The 16,707-nt window shown below is 30.8% G+C and overlaps 2 protein-coding genes and 1 long non-coding RNA gene across 5 annotated transcripts; 2 read left to right on the top strand and 1 right to left on the bottom strand.

Moving 5' to 3' along the window:
• Positions 1 to 877: 877 nt before the first annotated feature.
• LOC145109872 (uncharacterized) lies at positions 878 to 2,274 on the top strand. Of its 3 annotated transcripts, XM_079046996.1 has the most exons (4): positions 878 to 1,253; positions 1,344 to 1,614; positions 1,768 to 1,894; positions 2,005 to 2,274. In XM_079046996.1, exons 1-4 carry the CDS (start codon positions 1,151 to 1,153, stop codon positions 2,011 to 2,013), a joined length of 510 nt encoding a protein of 169 aa, XP_078903122.1. In that variant the 5' UTR covers positions 878 to 1,150; the 3' UTR covers positions 2,014 to 2,274. The 3 variants fall into 3 exon arrangements, 1 of the variants encoding a protein (XP_078903122.1); XR_013709286.1 differs by having other exon boundaries at positions 878 to 1,614; positions 1,764 to 1,894; XR_013709287.1 differs by having other exon boundaries at positions 878 to 1,655; positions 1,764 to 1,894.
• A 5,722-nt stretch (positions 2,275 to 7,996) lies between these two features.
• LOC145109636 (uncharacterized) lies at positions 7,997 to 9,314 on the top strand. The gene is made up of 2 exons (XR_013709110.1): positions 7,997 to 8,966; positions 9,093 to 9,314. It is a non-coding gene; the product is annotated as an uncharacterized LOC145109636 (long non-coding RNA).
• A 3,965-nt stretch (positions 9,315 to 13,279) lies between these two features.
• Positions 13,280 to 14,794, bottom strand: LOC145169513 (transmembrane emp24 domain-containing protein p24delta9-like). The gene is made up of 4 exons (XM_079088056.1): positions 14,427 to 14,794; positions 13,862 to 14,071; positions 13,695 to 13,771; positions 13,280 to 13,604 (listed from the first exon to the last, which is right to left on the bottom strand). Exons 1-4 carry the CDS (start codon positions 14,634 to 14,636, stop codon positions 13,460 to 13,462), a joined length of 642 nt encoding a protein of 213 aa, XP_078944182.1. The 5' UTR covers positions 14,637 to 14,794; the 3' UTR covers positions 13,280 to 13,459.
• Between the last annotated feature and the right edge of the window lie 1,913 nt (positions 14,795 to 16,707).

The raw sequence follows: 16,707 nt of genomic DNA, 5'->3' as shown, positions 1-16,707 counted from the left end.
TGTTATTCGAACTAAACGTCAAAAACATGTTAACAAATAAAACAAAAGACTCTAAAAATTATTCGGACAAAACATTAAATAATGTATTCGAACACAACGTCAAACAATTATAAGATTTTTTAAATCATACAAACAAAGATAAATAAATAAATTATAAAAACCAATATAAATTGTAAAATTAAAAAAAAAAACCTAACACATATTAAAATAACAAAACTGAAATGATTGGAATGAATTAGTATGTAATTATTTGATAATTATAACCAAAAAGTAAAATGATTATATAATAATTATGGTTATTTAAAGAAAAAAAAAAGAGATGTAATATTTAGGAGTATTTTTTTTTAACGACAAATTAGCTAAACTATTTCTAAATAACTACCTATGTCTCCACCGAGATTTGAACTCATGACCATTCATATAAATTAATATTTAATTATTTGATAATTATAACATGATTACCTAACAATTACGGTTATTATTATATATATATATTAAAATTGTTGAGAAAAGGAACAGTTAATTTGCCACATTTTGTTCAGGTTTCGTACCTTGAATTACATTTCCGGTCCCTCTATATTGCTTTGTGTGTCACTTCTTTTATATTATTATTAATATATATATATATATATTATCGTTTTCTCCCCCTGGACTTTTTATGTTTGGCAATTTTATCACTTTTAATCACTAAAAGTGTGGTCGATATCTCTGATCAATGGTCAACTGTTAAAGGAACGCGACTCATCAGGATGCAGGCTACGTGTCCGTCTTCTATGCATCATCATCTTTTCACCGCCTCCCTGTCCAATTACCTTACAACACTTCAAATCCAACTTTATTCTTTCCCTATCTTCTATTCGACGCATTCTTGATTGAACAAAAACCACCTCATCTCTTTCTTATTCTCACTGCTCCATCTGATGGAGGGCTTTTCCCGGATTCGTTTCTAGCTTTCGCTCCATCTCCACCTTCTAAGTTTTCTAATATGTGTCTTCAAAAAAGAGTCGATTTTCCGTCGGCAACAGCAAATCAGACCCTCTTCATTGTCAATCCCATTCTCAATCTTTCAACTTCTACCCAGATGAACGATTAAAATACAGAAAAGGTGCTATCGCAGCAGAGAAAATGGTCCTTCGTGTTCAAGAAGGCGATGTTGTCGTCACCCGCTTCGTTATCGCAGTTCTTGAGATTTCTCATGTGTTCTCCATATTCCACTTTTGAAGTTCTACCTACCGTCAACCAAGCCTTCGAAGGTCGATTACAAGTCGCTGCCTCCGTTTCAGGTGATTTTTTTTCTCATATTATTCTTCAGTTTTCGTTTAGGCTTTACCCATTTTGTGTAGATCACCCCATCAAAGGTTCGTTTGTTGGTTTCCGATTTGGCTGTTGGCGATCGGTATTCAGTGGTTATCGGCTGGTTTGGAGACAATTTCTTTTGCTTCCACGTGTTGTTGCCTCCTGTGTACAGAGATGCTTACAAATATCCACCACCTCCCTTGATTTACTCTCCCACCATCGTTTACACAACCTTCGTCGACAGAAAGATCGAGTGCAACAACAAATAGAAGACAACAGGATGGAGAGGAAGACCACACAGCTCCAATGGACGTGCAGGTAACCGCTTTCACTAGCATCGACAACATAATGGAAGGAAGGTATCACGAAAGTGCTTATCGCCCTTCCGCAACCTCTGTGCTCCCTTCTTGCGATCAATTTTTTTTTTTGAAAACTTGACGAAATCGTAATCAATTTCTTACCCCCAGGCAGAAACCCTAGAATTCCACGAATGAAAGTAGGATCGGCCTGTATTGGTCAGTTGCGGCTGAGTTGGCAAGGGTTTACCGGAGCACTAGACATTGATTTTCATATTTTGGAAGCTATAGTTAAGTTCAAGGTAAAAATGATTTGGGGGCTTTCAATTTTTGCTACAATCTGATTTCATAAGGACCTAGCATCTAATGTGTTCGATTTTACTTGCATTTTTTGGGATTGTTATTTGTGCAGGTACTGTGAACTCAAGTTCTAGGTCAAAGGGCTTTCTTCATTACATTTTCATACTGGTTTCTATCCTCCTCAAAGTAGATAGTGCAAAGAACAATCTCAACCTCTTCGAAATTCATTAGATGTAAGTATAATTTTTTTTTTTGGAATCCATGTTAGAAGTTATATTGTAATTTGGTTTTGTTAAATTTGTCGATTTCATGGTGTTTGATTCTCAAATAACCTGTTTACCCTTTATCTCTTACAATTTTAGATTGTTAGTCTTAAAATTATTCTGAAATTTGGTTATGCTTTTGCTTATTGAAAAGACTTTATTAATGCTATTTTGCACTGATACAATGGTAAATTACTAAATTGGTGATTATAAGGGATTCGATTTGAAGTCTGATTCCGATTCCGATTCCGATATTGTTTGATATAAATTTTGTGTTTGGTTAACACTTTTTATATATACAAATTTACAACTAGATCATATTGAATATTATTATATTAAAAGTAATCAAATATGCTTATGAACATGTTTGTGGGACTTGAAACTGGTGGCTTCACAATATAAATGGTAATTAAAATATTTACTTATTATTTACTATCAAAACCATCCTTCATATCTCACAAATTGAATTGGTAAGACTGTCATTAGAAAAATTTGAAGAAACTGATTAAGCACACCACGTGTTCGATAAAATGCATAGTTGAAATTTGGGTATTTGTAAAAAGTTTTATCTATACAATTGAATCAATGCAGCGGTCCGATTGCTAAAAAGTTCCTCCTATGTTTCTTTCATTTTCTAGTGTGATTTATTTTGAACGAAAATGTTATAAGTGTCCCTTATATGTAGTTTATGACTGCATAGAAGATCTTTTGAATGTGTATGTTTAATTTTAACAGTTTTTGATCAAAGCAAACACAACCAATCACTAAATAGTGATTCTAACAGTTTTTTTCCAAAATGCCCATGCATATTGTTTTTTTGATAAAAAAAAATAACAACTGTAACAGTTTTGACCAAAATGCCACTACATACTGTTTTTTAGTAAAAAAAAACTGTGATTATAACATTTTTTGTCCAAAATGCCCCTGCATACTGTTTTTTTGATAAAAAAATTATTTTAACACTTTTGACCGAACTGCCCCTACATAGTCTTCTTTTGTTAAAAAATAGTTATTTTAAGAGTTTTTGATGGGAATGCCCTTACATACATTTACTTTTTATTAAAAAATAATGATTTTAACGTTATTTGTCCAAAATGCCCCTATATAATGTTTTTTGGGTAAAAAATTAATGATTTTATACTTTTTGATCAAACTGCCCCTCCATACAGTTTTTTTGGTAAAAGTTAGTGATTTTAACAGTTTATCCATTGGTGCAAATCTAATCTTCTATATCAATTGATCAATGGATTGGCACTTTTAGTTTAGTTTAATATTATTACAAGGTTTCATGGAAGTTGTTAATCTCTTTTTGATTGGCACCTGGATACCATACATGTGACTACTAAATTAATATTATACTAGATACCATAGATGTGACTATATATAATAAAAAAAATGAATGAAAGTAAGTTGCTATTTTTTTTTAATAAGTCATTTTAAGTTGTATAAAAAACTGCTGAAAGTTTGGTCTTTGTTGATGCCAGCATCTAATCTTATTTTTGATGGTGTTGAGAGGCGAAAGAGATACAATACGGTTTCGTTTAAGGAAATCCATATGTAAACTATCAAACTGAAGGTAATCGAGGTTTATTTTTATTTATTTTTGTTTTTTACTTGCTTCCTCGAGATTGGGCTACTAGCCCACTATCTTGGAATTGCAATGTATCTTTTCGTCCAATAAAATCTTTTCACTTAATATTTTAATATGCGATTAATGTATATTTCAGAAGTTTAAGTTTTTCGATTTCCACTTCTTTTAAGAGGTTGGAATTGAAATTAATGCTTCTGCAGGCACATCCGAATGTTGAAATAAATGAAATCTGGAACTCAAATTTGTTTGTTCAAAGGTGAGGATGATACGGAAATATATAAAACTGAATTCGCCAATTTTTATATACATTAATTAATGGTTTCTTTTATTACTTTTTTTAGTAACAACCAGGAGATGTGGTGGGGTCGCCAATACACACGACTGAGTGTGACTCTAGAATGAATGATTCCGATGTTGGTATGAAAGAATAAGCAACTGCTTCTGACGACAAAGCAGCAGATGGGATTGACCTTAAAAATGAAAAAAAGACAAATTTATGAATCTGTTCCCAGTACACTTCACTGGAACACTTCACTGGAAGAGGAGGACTTGGAGAATGCCAAATTTATTTCCTACCTTTGACGCTGAATATGATTTAACAAAATTAGATCTAGGGAAACCAACAGGGGAGCATGTTCTTGCTCAGCTGAAAATACATTGTTATTCAAACATTTTTTCCTCCCGAATAAACAATCAACCATGTAGTGCATGTAAACCCTCTTTGGAAATGGTTTATTCAAAATCCGACCCCCGCAACGCGGGGGCACATTTCTAGTTTAAAGAAAAAAACAAGATGTAATAATTAGGAGTATTATTAGACTATAATAAAAATATGAATAGTCTAACCCAACAATAACAAATTCTATATTACAAAGGGTCATACTAACATACCTAATGCATAATATCCCCGTCTCCCCAATAATATCAACAACCCTAATATATGTTCGTCAAATTTACTTACAATAATATATGTTCTGTAACATTTGACGAGTTTGATTTTTTGTGAAAGACTATCGGACCCATTAATGTGTTCTTTGATGTGACAGCTTCGATGATATTTATTGCGTGATATCTCTCCTTGTAAAACCCCTTCGTAGGGCATATTTGAAATAACATTTTCAAAGTTTGAGAAAAAATTTCATTTCAAAAGATTGCAAAAGGAAAAGAGTCGCAATATATTTTGATAATTCCCAAACACAATCAATGGCATGAAATGCAAAATTAAAAATGAAAGAGATCAATGAATTGATTAAGAACGAAGATTGAAAATTCAAACATTCATTAATTTTGAAAGAGGATTTTATAATTATGACTACAATCGATTATTGATAAATGGACTGACGATATCTATTTATATCAATGGCATGCATCTCGATTAGTCTATAAACCGATAATAACATAACATAGGTCTCTTCAGTTTGACATACTTTAATCCAACTAAAATAAACAAAATCGTACGCATCATCAAACATGCTAGGATTTGCTAATGTGTGCATGTGACATCGTCAATAAAAATCACTAGAAATTATTATCAGATGTTATCGTTGTAAGCACATGGACACAATCTTCTATCACCATACTTTCTTGATTTCTTCACAACTTCTATCAAAACAAAAGCTTCTATTTATATCATAATCATTTTATTCTATCATAAGCAATATCATTTCAAGAAGTTCTATTCTAACATATTTAAAACAAAAATTCAAAAAATGTTCAAAAATAGTTACGAGTGATATTTCGTTCATATCAAAGATACGATGTCTTGCTATTTTGTGGATTTTTAAAATCCTTTCTAAGTCTTACATTCTCAAATCCACTCTTCATCTTTCACATGTCACATGTCAAATGTCATCTGATTTAGAGTTATGTTTTAACATATTTAAAACTCGACTTTGAATAAAAAATGTTTGTTCGACCTAGCCTTAACCTTCAAGCTCGAGGTCGAATTTGATAAAGTAATCAACACTTTAAAGCTTGGTTCTACTCAAATCGATTAGTTATTAAAAAATCAAATAAAATTACATTACATTAGAAATACGATTATGCTCGCGAGCTTGACTCCACTCAGATAGATTGTGTAAATATAAATCAAATAAATGGTAAAAGTGTAGAGATAACTAAGCTCGGTTAAGCGTAAGAGCTTCATGGTCCGAATATGTCAATACTCGAGCCCGACTTGATAATATACTCTAGTAGCTTAAGCTCGAGCAAGACTTGACTTGAACCATGTCAATTTGAGTCAGTTTCGAGTATCTCACGAGTTGACTCAACTTGATCACCCTTAAGTTTGAGTGTTTCATGTTACCTCCAGCTCTCAGTATGTCAATATATTTTCCCTAAGGGTTTTTATATCATTGTTATTTCACGTTTAGGTCGAGTTTTAAGGTTCAAACCATTCTCCCAATAAAAATCCCCAGGTATGGCATTGTATGTGTAGATATGATGTAAAGTTAGACCCATAATAAGCCTATTGTCTATATACCATCAAAACCTTTGTAACCTTGTGTTTATATTCATTAATGAGATATATGGATTCATGAGGAAAATACAATTCAATTTAAACCCTAAGTTAATGTTCCATAGTTTTTTATTTTGATTTTTTGGTGTTTAATTTTGAATTCAACTTGGGTTTTATGAATTTTATTTTTAAAAAATAGGGGTATGAAGATCGAAACTAGAAGATGTAAAATAGACAAAATGTCCCACACATATTGCATTCAGTATGAGTTAATGTTCTCAATTTATAAATCCATTTCTGGATCATAAAGGGGCCGAACATAAAAACTATGGGCTGAAATGAAAACTTCAAAACTAGCCCAACAAATGTCATGGGAAAATGACAACTTGTTGATTTTATCTATAGAATTAAGTAGTTTCCTAATGAAATTAGGGGTCAGCATATTAACCGAAAAACCGAACCATAACCAATTTAACTGATATAACCGAATCATTTAACTGAACCATTACTAAAAGATATGGTGCGGTTTCTAATTTTGATTAACCGAATACATATAGTTCAGTTATGATTTTCATCTAAAACCGAACCGTTATAAACCGAACCGAATCAATAATATTAATAAATATTTTTAATATAATATAATATTAAATATATGGTATTTAATTAAATGATTTTTTGGAAGTTGTGTTCCTTTTTATTCGGTGGCATATTTGGTTATTCAAGAACAAGGTTATCTTTGGGAAATTTGTGGTTTTTTTATTGTATTGTCACACAAAAGTTCTCTTGGTGCCAATATAGATATAAAGGGTCGTTTAGTTGGGTTGGGTGGCTCAAAAATCCCATGATGGCTATCGTGTAATTTGTTTCATTGTTTTATTTTTCTAGCTTCTTGCTAGTTTGGTTAATGAATTTTCCGCCGTTCTAAAAAAAATATACGGTATGTAATTAAGTTAGGAATTGAAAATATTTGGAATTAGATAGGATATGTAATCTTCTATCAATACAATTATATATACACAATCATTCACTTTTTATAAGAATAAAATATATGTTTTTCAATTTTTATAGAAAAAATATTTTTATTTTTATGCTATCTTTGATCATTGTGGTTAACCGATATTAACCACTAACCATAACCATTAACCGACTAAAACCATTAACCAAAAGCAATATTAACCGCTACCCAATGATTATCGAAATACATTAACCAATTGTAATGATTATCATTCGGTTTTAACCGATAACCGAACCAAACCGCCCTATACACAATCCTAAATGAAATCTTGGGTGTTTCAATTTTGATGGATTTGTTTGGTATTAAACTGATACTCCAAAAAAAAAAAAAAAAAAAAAAAAAAAAAAAAAAAAAAACCAACCTAGGGGCCATGGCCCTCTCTAACCTCCATAAAGTTCCGCCTCATAATAATGTTTATTTTACTCCTAAGAAATGATTTTTATAATCAAATATTTCAATAACAAAATTCACAATTGATTATGTTGTATACATCATATGGAACGATTTTAATAAAATATAATATCTTTACTTTATGTTATCTTGAAAACATTGACATTTTCATTGATGTTGAATCTTGACATCATTAATTACTTATTTATTGAGTAATGTTCATACGTGAACTCAAGGGTAAGATTGGCATTTTCTACTTTCAGGGCTTCAGGCGGCCAAGTTTTGGACAATTATGAAAAGCCCATGTGGGGGCCCGGTAGCTATCTAACAACAAGTTTGCCATTATTAGGCCAACATTTTAACATAAATTCAACTATTATTTGGAAGACGATTTTTTAAAGGGAGGTGATTTATCTACGGAGGGTTTTTATCCATCCAAGGAAAACAAACGTGAACGGACATTTATAGCCTTGCTTTTAATTTCTAGATATTAAAAGGAAAACAAAGAAAATCCTACAAACTCCAAACACCTCAACGAGTCACGACACATCTTCTTTCATCTCCTAGTACTCCCATCTGTGCAACTGCAACGCCTCCATAGTCGATAGCAATCGAGCACAAAATACCCTTGTAATTATCAATCGATCATCAGGGTCTCCATTGTCTATTCGTAATCGAGCTCAAATTCCAACATGAATTTTTGAATTTCTCGACCTTCAGGCTCTCCATCATCGATCTTCATATTTATCGATTTTATTGTTGGTGTTATTGTCCTCAGTTTCACAGATACAAGTCTCTTACAGATTTCTTCTATTGTATTGTTTATATTTTCATCATTAATTTATATAAGTTATTTGCAACTTTCTGGTCCCTCGTTGTTTGTTGTGGGAAGGACATAAAAAAAACAATACATGTTAGACCATAAACTTCTATTATCCTTGCACATCAACTGTTTGATTTTATGCTGATTAGAATTTTTGGTTTCGATTCCTGGTTAAACATATGCTTTGTATGGGTCAAATGCAAACTATGTGTTTGATTATTATATTGCTACCTGCTACTGAAAATAACAGAATTGGATTCACTTTTTGTTCAAGAAGATGTTTGTATTTTCGAGTGTTATTGTCCACAAAACAATTTCAGTAAAACTACATTTGATGTTACGACTCAGAAATCATTCCAATTTAAATTTCGAATGAAAATTGGAATTGGTACTTGGATTCTGCTTGTTTTGCGTTTGTTTTGCGTTTGATTCCAATTATGTGGAATTTGTTTGAAGGTGCATAGGGATCCAGAGACAAAAAATTTAACATTTGGTGTTTGTTTGGGCAGACGAATTGTCCTGGTCTCAAGAAAGGTTTGTAGTCTCTCTCTCTTCTGATTCCATTCTTGTAGAAATAAGAACATGATTTTGATTATTTTTTATGAACCTATGTTGCAAAATTGTTGCAGCTAAGATTGAGATTTTATTGTTTTTTTCAAGGGGACAACATCTATGGAAAATCGTTTGGAGTTGTTGTTTGAGAGTGGCCTAAAGAAGCAGCGCCTGCTGAAGAACAAGTAGGCACCGAAGGATTATAGGTTGTTTCGTTATGAGTTGTACACTGTTTGGAGTTTCCAAACACATATCCAGAAATTAAATTAAGGGTAATATTGTCAATACACATTATTTTGTGTGTATGGATAAAAATATTCGGTGGATAAATCAGCTCTCTTTTTTAAAGGTGTGAAACCAATGATTTAAAAATCGGTTTGAACCGGCCGGTCGAACCGGTTGGACCGGGAACCGGGAGAAGGAGCGGTTCAACCATCACCGGTTTTACATTGATTTATGAACCGGATTGAACCGGCCAGTTTTTAGAAAAACCCGGTTGAACCGGTCAAAATAAACCGGTTGAACCGGTTAAACCGAATAAAAACACATGAAAAAGTATCATTTACATAATAAACTTTGGTGATTTTTTTTCAAATCTATTTAGTTTTCTCTAAATAAAAACATATGGTAAATGTTATAAAGTTTTTTGATGTGTTTGTATTCATCTAAAACTATATTTCGTTTCGGTATTATACTTTATTTTCTTTTTGACGTATATGGATTGATGTAAAACACTAAAACTTATGGTTATGTGTTAATTTAATGTATTTGGATTCATCTACAACATATTTTTATGTGTATTTTTAATGTTTGAACTGATAAATATCAAATTCATACTTTATATGTGTATGTATATGTAAGAAAATAGAAAAAAACATGAAAACTATAGAAACTGGTTCACCCGGCGGTCGAACCGGTTAAACCGGTTGAACCGTGAACCGGTCAACATACCGGTTCAACTAAAAAACCGGTTTTTAAAACATTGTGTGAAACTGTTAAAAAAAATTCAAACTGCTCAACATGAGTTTGAATTTAAACGGATTCTTTTTAGATTATTCACTAAAATACCATACTTACTAGTTGCTACTTTAAAGTCGCCTTTTACGAAGTATCACAAAATAATATGATATTTTTCAGCTAAATTTTTTTACGGATTCGTGTCATTACTTTTTCAATGGTCCGCACTCTTAAGGCGAATGCTATTTTGTGTTATTTGATAAGTTGACAACTTTTTCAAAATACGTAAGGTTGATTTTAAATGATTTTTTTTTTGTTAAAAACCGTTAAAAACAGTATTTTCAATCATTAGTAATTACTGTAAGATACGTATTTCTTAGAAATATAAAAGCTAAACAAAGTGGTTAAGTGTTTGCCTCTAAGGTTGCATTATCAAGTCCCTTTCAAAGCTTTTCTACATACAATCTCTTTGAAGCAAAAAACATACGTAATGAGAATCGAAATCATGAAAAAACGATACGCTTTAACAAGTTGTATTGCAATTACTTTTCTTGCCTATCAATTAAACCGACTTCACCCTTTAAATTTCGCAAAATAACGTTACTTTTCCATGAGAGACGCCACTTTTACGAAAAAAAAAAATGTATTTTTCTCGAAAAATAAAATATTCACGAGATATGATGTCAAAAATAGTAATTACGCAAATTCATAAGTCTGTTTCATAAATTAAACAGTATTTTGTGGTATATAAAAGACGATTATGGTCATTAAGTTAATAACTTTTCATTTTTAGTATTAATAGAAATGCACTACATATATTTTCCATCTATTTTTAGCTTATCTACTATATTAAACGAAGATAATTTTGTCACATGTCAATCTCTAATGAGTTTTGACACTTGTCATTTTGTGATATTGTTTAAATAAATAATATCCACATGTCAATTTATGGTTTTTTTCAACTTTTAAAATTAAAAAACCATATAATATTTATATTTATATATGTAAAGTATCAAGTATAATAAATATTATACTAAATTACAATTAATATGTTTCTTCATTCCTTATTTCAAAAATTTATTTTAAAAATTACTTATTGTTACAGTTTGATATTTTATTTTTTTATCAACCCGTGTAATATACGGGTTTTACACATTGTGTATAATGAATGTACTATATATATAAATAAAACAACCTTATATTACTATATCAAATATAATTACACCATATTCATTAATAAATATTTATTTAAAATATATTAATAAAACAACTTAGAAGGCTATCAATATTTAGCCAATGTTTGAAAGTCTATCTTAAAAGTTAGCTATTAGCTAAAAAACTAGGCGATGGTTAAAAAATTAATTGATAAGTTAGCTAAGAAATATATATATACTAACAATTTAATATTACTGGATTTGTAATACATTTCATTAAATTAAACAAAATGAACTGAAAATAGTTCCCTAGTTTTTTTTTTTTTAAGTAAAATGTATTGCATCTCATATAATACTCATAATATTAAACTTCACCTCCGGATATCCCAACTACGAAACATGAACAATATTCTTTTATAGATCATAAGATTTCAGTATTATTTGGTATACAATTTTTTTTATCTATATACAAGGATGATATGTTTATGATACATATTATAAACGATTTTTTTTTATCTATATATAACCATGATATGTTTTTTATACATATTATACAACCCTTTTAAAACACAAATTATTATATATGGATAAATAATATTCTGTATAAATCACTTCCTATTTGAAAATACTTTTAGGAACCTCAAAACAATATACCGGTAAAAATTAATGGCATACGTAAATGTACTTTAACTTTGGTTTAGGACATGGGTATAAATTTTGAATAATTAATAAATAATGTATTTGGAAAAATATAGGAAAAACTTAATAAGTCTGTTGAAAAACTATTTTTGATAGTTTTTTTTTTTTTTTTTTTTAAATATATAACTTATAAACTAATTGTTGATTTTTCAAACATGACAACAAAAAAATTCAAAAAATAAATTAATTATAGTGTGTCAAACACAACCTTAAATATATTTTGGACGATATATGGAATTCAACAGATTTAAGTCATTACGATAAATCCTTACTAAAATGTTTTTTTTATATCATATATTTTGGACATTATTTTCGATTCAATATATTCAAGTCATCTACATTAAATCCTTATTAAAAATATGTATTTTTCTTTTTCATGACATAAAAAAACATGTAATCCAAAACAAAACCTACTTGAACAAGTACAAAGCAAACTTTTTTTTTTTTCAAATCTCATACTAACTGAAAAGAATAGAGTATGAAGTTCAATAAGCATTGTAAAAAAAAAACAAGTGTTATAGGATATGTTCAACAAAATTAATAGATAGTTGGTAGAGTGGTATACAATAGCTAGAATCTATAACTTTATTTCTACATAAGTTTTGACAAATATAGATGTAAGTTTTTAAAAAAGATAAAATTATAAAGATGATGTGTTCGTCAACAAACTTTTGAGAGATTTTTAGGAAAAAACTTAAATTAAAGAAAAAACTTCGTTCGGAAATACGAACTTAAAGCTTTTATTTTAAATAATACACTCGTAATCCAATCAATCCACTTTTGAGAGCTTTTAACATTTAGTTTTTTATATAATTTTACACTTTTAAAAAAATTTCAGATAGTTTGTCACACTTTTATCCATATAAAATTACAACTTCCACTTTTAGCTTTCCAAGGAGTTTTGCAAAATACGTCCATAATTTAAAAGCCAAAACTTTGAAAATAGCTAAAAGACCCTAAAGTCTATTAGAAACAATTTTTGAATTAATTTTTTTTTTAAATAAAAGTTGTAAACCCATACTACCCAACAAAGTTTTTTCTTTAATTCAATTTTTTTCTTAAAAATTAAAAGTTCTCAAAATTACTTGCCCAACATACTCATGATCTCTTCCAAAATAAACATGTGCTCTATATTATTTAACCACATTTTCCCTTTTTACATATATAGACAATCTATTATAGTTTTTTATTCATAGTAACAGTACGTTTATAGTATTTTTAATTATAATAACTTCATGTAACCTAAAACTTATAAAATGTGTTTTTTTGTTTATCCATAATAACAATGTATTCACATATATTACACACAATAAAAAATTTCTCATAATTCATTACCATAATAGCAACATACTTATATTTTTTACCAACAATAACACCACATAACCTAAAACTTATAATTAAATACAAGTACATTGCTACTATAGATACAAATATAAATACATTGGCTATTATAGGAAAAAAACTAGAATATATTATCCACATTAATAGTGAAAATAAGCAACTTTTTACCATAAATAAACATAAATATCATAATCTCTGATTTTTCGTTTTTAGAAATTACTCGGTGTGACTTTGATCCTAACAATAATAAAGAGTCAATTACAAGTATTTAGATTAAAAATCCATAGATACGACTCTTAAAGAAGATGAAAAATGTTACAAGAATTAAATAAGCTTCTTCTTTTCAAAGAAAGATTTCAAATGCCATAGCTGCAAACCTGCAACTGATAAGCAAACAAAGAGCGAAAGAAAACTCAACCACGCCATTCTTGAGTTTGTCACTTTGTTAAGCTCTTGCATTTCTCGTTCCCTGTAACAAGGGCGAATACGTAATTTCAACTTTAGAAATACCAAAACAGAAACGGACTATTTTACCCTTTTGGGAAATTATTTCACTAACCTTTCTCGGAGATTAAACATCTCCTCATGGATAAAAGTGATGGTATCTGCTAGTTTTTTTAACTCAAATTCCATTGCCTGGAAACCGAAAACTTATAATATGAACATCAAATTTGATATTTTTATGTGATGAGAAAGATTGATGGAAATGGAATTAGAGAGGCTTACATCTACTGAACCTTTTTTGGCAACATTGGACCAATCTTTAGAAGCTACACCAGACCTCCAATCAAATTCAATTGGGATCTTAAGTGATGGTTGGTGATCAATGGCGTAAAAGCAAGCCATATAATCTCCAGCTTCAACAGCTTGAAAAGCAAATTGCCCTGATTGCACATTTTCAGATGAGTGATAGCTAGTCCCGTAGGATGAAGTCACCTGCATTACACAAAGAGGATAACAATAAGGTTCAAGAAAGATCCGAACCCTAATTTAATACTACGATCTAATTAAATCCAAAACTTCAGTTGCGAAGAAACCCTAATTTATTACTACGATCTAAAACATATAAGTCGTAATCAATTCACATCATCCAAAATATAGTAATATAATTTAAAGGACAACGATGTTCAAACAAATTGAATGTCAAACATAGAGAAAACGTATAAAAACTCCGCGCAGTTCGATTAGGGTTACAAGATAAGTGCAAATCATGCAAAAAGAAAGCGAACAATAAATTACTATCTGATAATAAATAACGGAATTAGCATCTAGAATTAGTTATTAAGTTGACCTTGAGAGTGATTCTGTGAGATTCAGGTAACGGCTGTCCTTCGTTGGGATTAACTATGGAGTAATGACCAACTGTCATGGAATTGCTCTTGATGTCTTCTGCTATGCATTTAGTGTGACCTGATTCGAGCTCGAAACGTATTGACTGAGCGATTGTGGATAGAAGCCCTATAATTACAATGACACAGACACCAAATCTTTGAAACTTCATTGTTTGGGGAAGGTTATTTGGAGTTGGGATTACAGGTAAACTCAGGGATCTATCGGAAGGAGATGGTTTCGAGATGATAGAAACTTGGAAGAATCAAACACCAAAAGGAACCAAGAGTCAATGGGATTTCAATCGCGGTGTTCGTTCGATCTTCACGAGTAAACAAGAGAGGATTGAAAAGTATGGAAAGTAAAAAGCTGGTGGCTAAATCAGATCGCGGAGAAAACTACATTCTAGTCCCTGGACTATTGCTTAGTTTTCATTTATAACCATTTCTATATTTTTAGGGGATATTACATTCAGTCACTAGACTTTCCTTATATAGTTATATGTTTCCTCTAATATAAACAAGACAAAACTTCATAAATGGTCATTGTAGTTTTTTAAAATCTGGTCTTTAGTCCTTACCCTTTTTTATCTTCAAGGATAGTCCATATGATTTTAAAACTTTTCATAAACAATCTTTATGGTTAACAGTGTCTATTTTAATTAGTTAAATCATAACATGTGCAAAACATGTGAGGGTAAAATCATCTTTTACTAATTACAAGGACGATTCATGAAGTCTTAAAATAAGTTACTTCTTCCCCAACACACTCACCCCTAAGGCTCGCTTTCAGTCAAGACTTGATAGAGACCATCAGACATCAATTCATCCTCTATTGTCGGACAAAATCTGAGTAATCGCTGATGTCGACCATCGCCACGGGACAACGATACCATGGTGATTTCCAAGTTTTGATTTGAAACGACGTCATCTTTGTGTTGTTGGACCCCCTTTTTCGCCCCTCCCACCCATCACTACAAGCACCAATAAGTTTCTTATTTCTTTTGATATCTCCAACCACCAACAATGTCGTTTAAATAAAAAAAAAACATTTATATTTCTTCTAATATATCCAACCACTAACAATGTCGATTACCTTGTTACTCCGTTCGAACCCTAATCTACTCTCATCAGTTCAATCCATATGTCTTGTGATAATCTCAATTGATCTAATGTAACAAGTATGAAAGACAATAAGTCTGCAAAACTAAGTATGGAAGCATCTTAGGACAATGTATGTTTATGTTTCTTCTTTTTATTGCGTATATACCCTGGTGAAATTGAACAAGTTATCACCAAAATTCAACTTCAACTTCAGTAATATAGAATCCTAAGTTTGAAACTGTCACACCCCCAAACCAGAACGGCGGAAACGTTCGGGGGCGGAGGACGTCATGTACAGTATCATAAAAATGCATAATAGTAAAACAAGCAACAACATCATCCATTGCATTAATAATATAATTCAATACAAGTGTGTTCTGTATAGTTTAAAAGACACCAAAATATGAATCAAAATAAAAGACGAGTCTTGAACGTGCTCCGTCTTCTCAAAACCTGGTCATCGGTACCTGTCTACTGGTGACCTGAGAATACAAGTTATTTTGAAAGCGTAGATCAGCATTAAAGCTGGTGAGTTCATAAGTATTTAGTGTCATTGTTTGTATAAGTTTGATGAAAGTGTTTGTAAATGTTTAATGTAAATGTTTGTAAATGTTTGAATGTAAATGTTTGTATACTTCCTAGAAAATCCTATATTTTCTACTAAAGTAGTCTTCTACCAAGACCCGACTGTTTTGAATGTTTGTTCTTTTGTAAAAGTGAGTGTTTTTCCCAAGTATGACTATCATTACCAAAATATAGTTTTCATTATCGTTTATGTGAGAAGATCACAATGTGAATGAAATGGGAAAAATAAAGAAGTACTGTGATTTTATATATAAGTAACTACCAATATACTAACTACCTTAAATCAGTTTGTTTAATTAAGGTAAACTGTGATAAGATTGTAACCATACTCGATTGACTAGTAAAACACGACGTTCGGAGACGTCGAAATGGTATGACATTCGTCACCCGTAGACCTGCAGGTCCCACTGTAGCTAGCAACAAGGTGTAGGATGGTCAATCCCGTATAGATCTATACACAAATTCACGCTCTCCCTCCAGGAGACTCTGGTTACAAAACGTGACACAACAGTATATTGTCGTGCCATGAAGTAGTGGCTCACATTAATGTTATAG

This window comes from Lactuca virosa, chromosome 4 (assembly GCF_052849685.1).
Source record: "Lactuca virosa cultivar CGN04683 chromosome 4, Lactuca_virosa_CGN04683_v6, whole genome shotgun sequence".
NCBI classification, from domain to species: domain Eukaryota; kingdom Viridiplantae; phylum Streptophyta; class Magnoliopsida; order Asterales; family Asteraceae; genus Lactuca; species Lactuca virosa.
The sequence above is the reverse complement of the archived record's forward strand: the minus strand, read 5'-3'. Positions and strand labels throughout refer to the sequence as shown.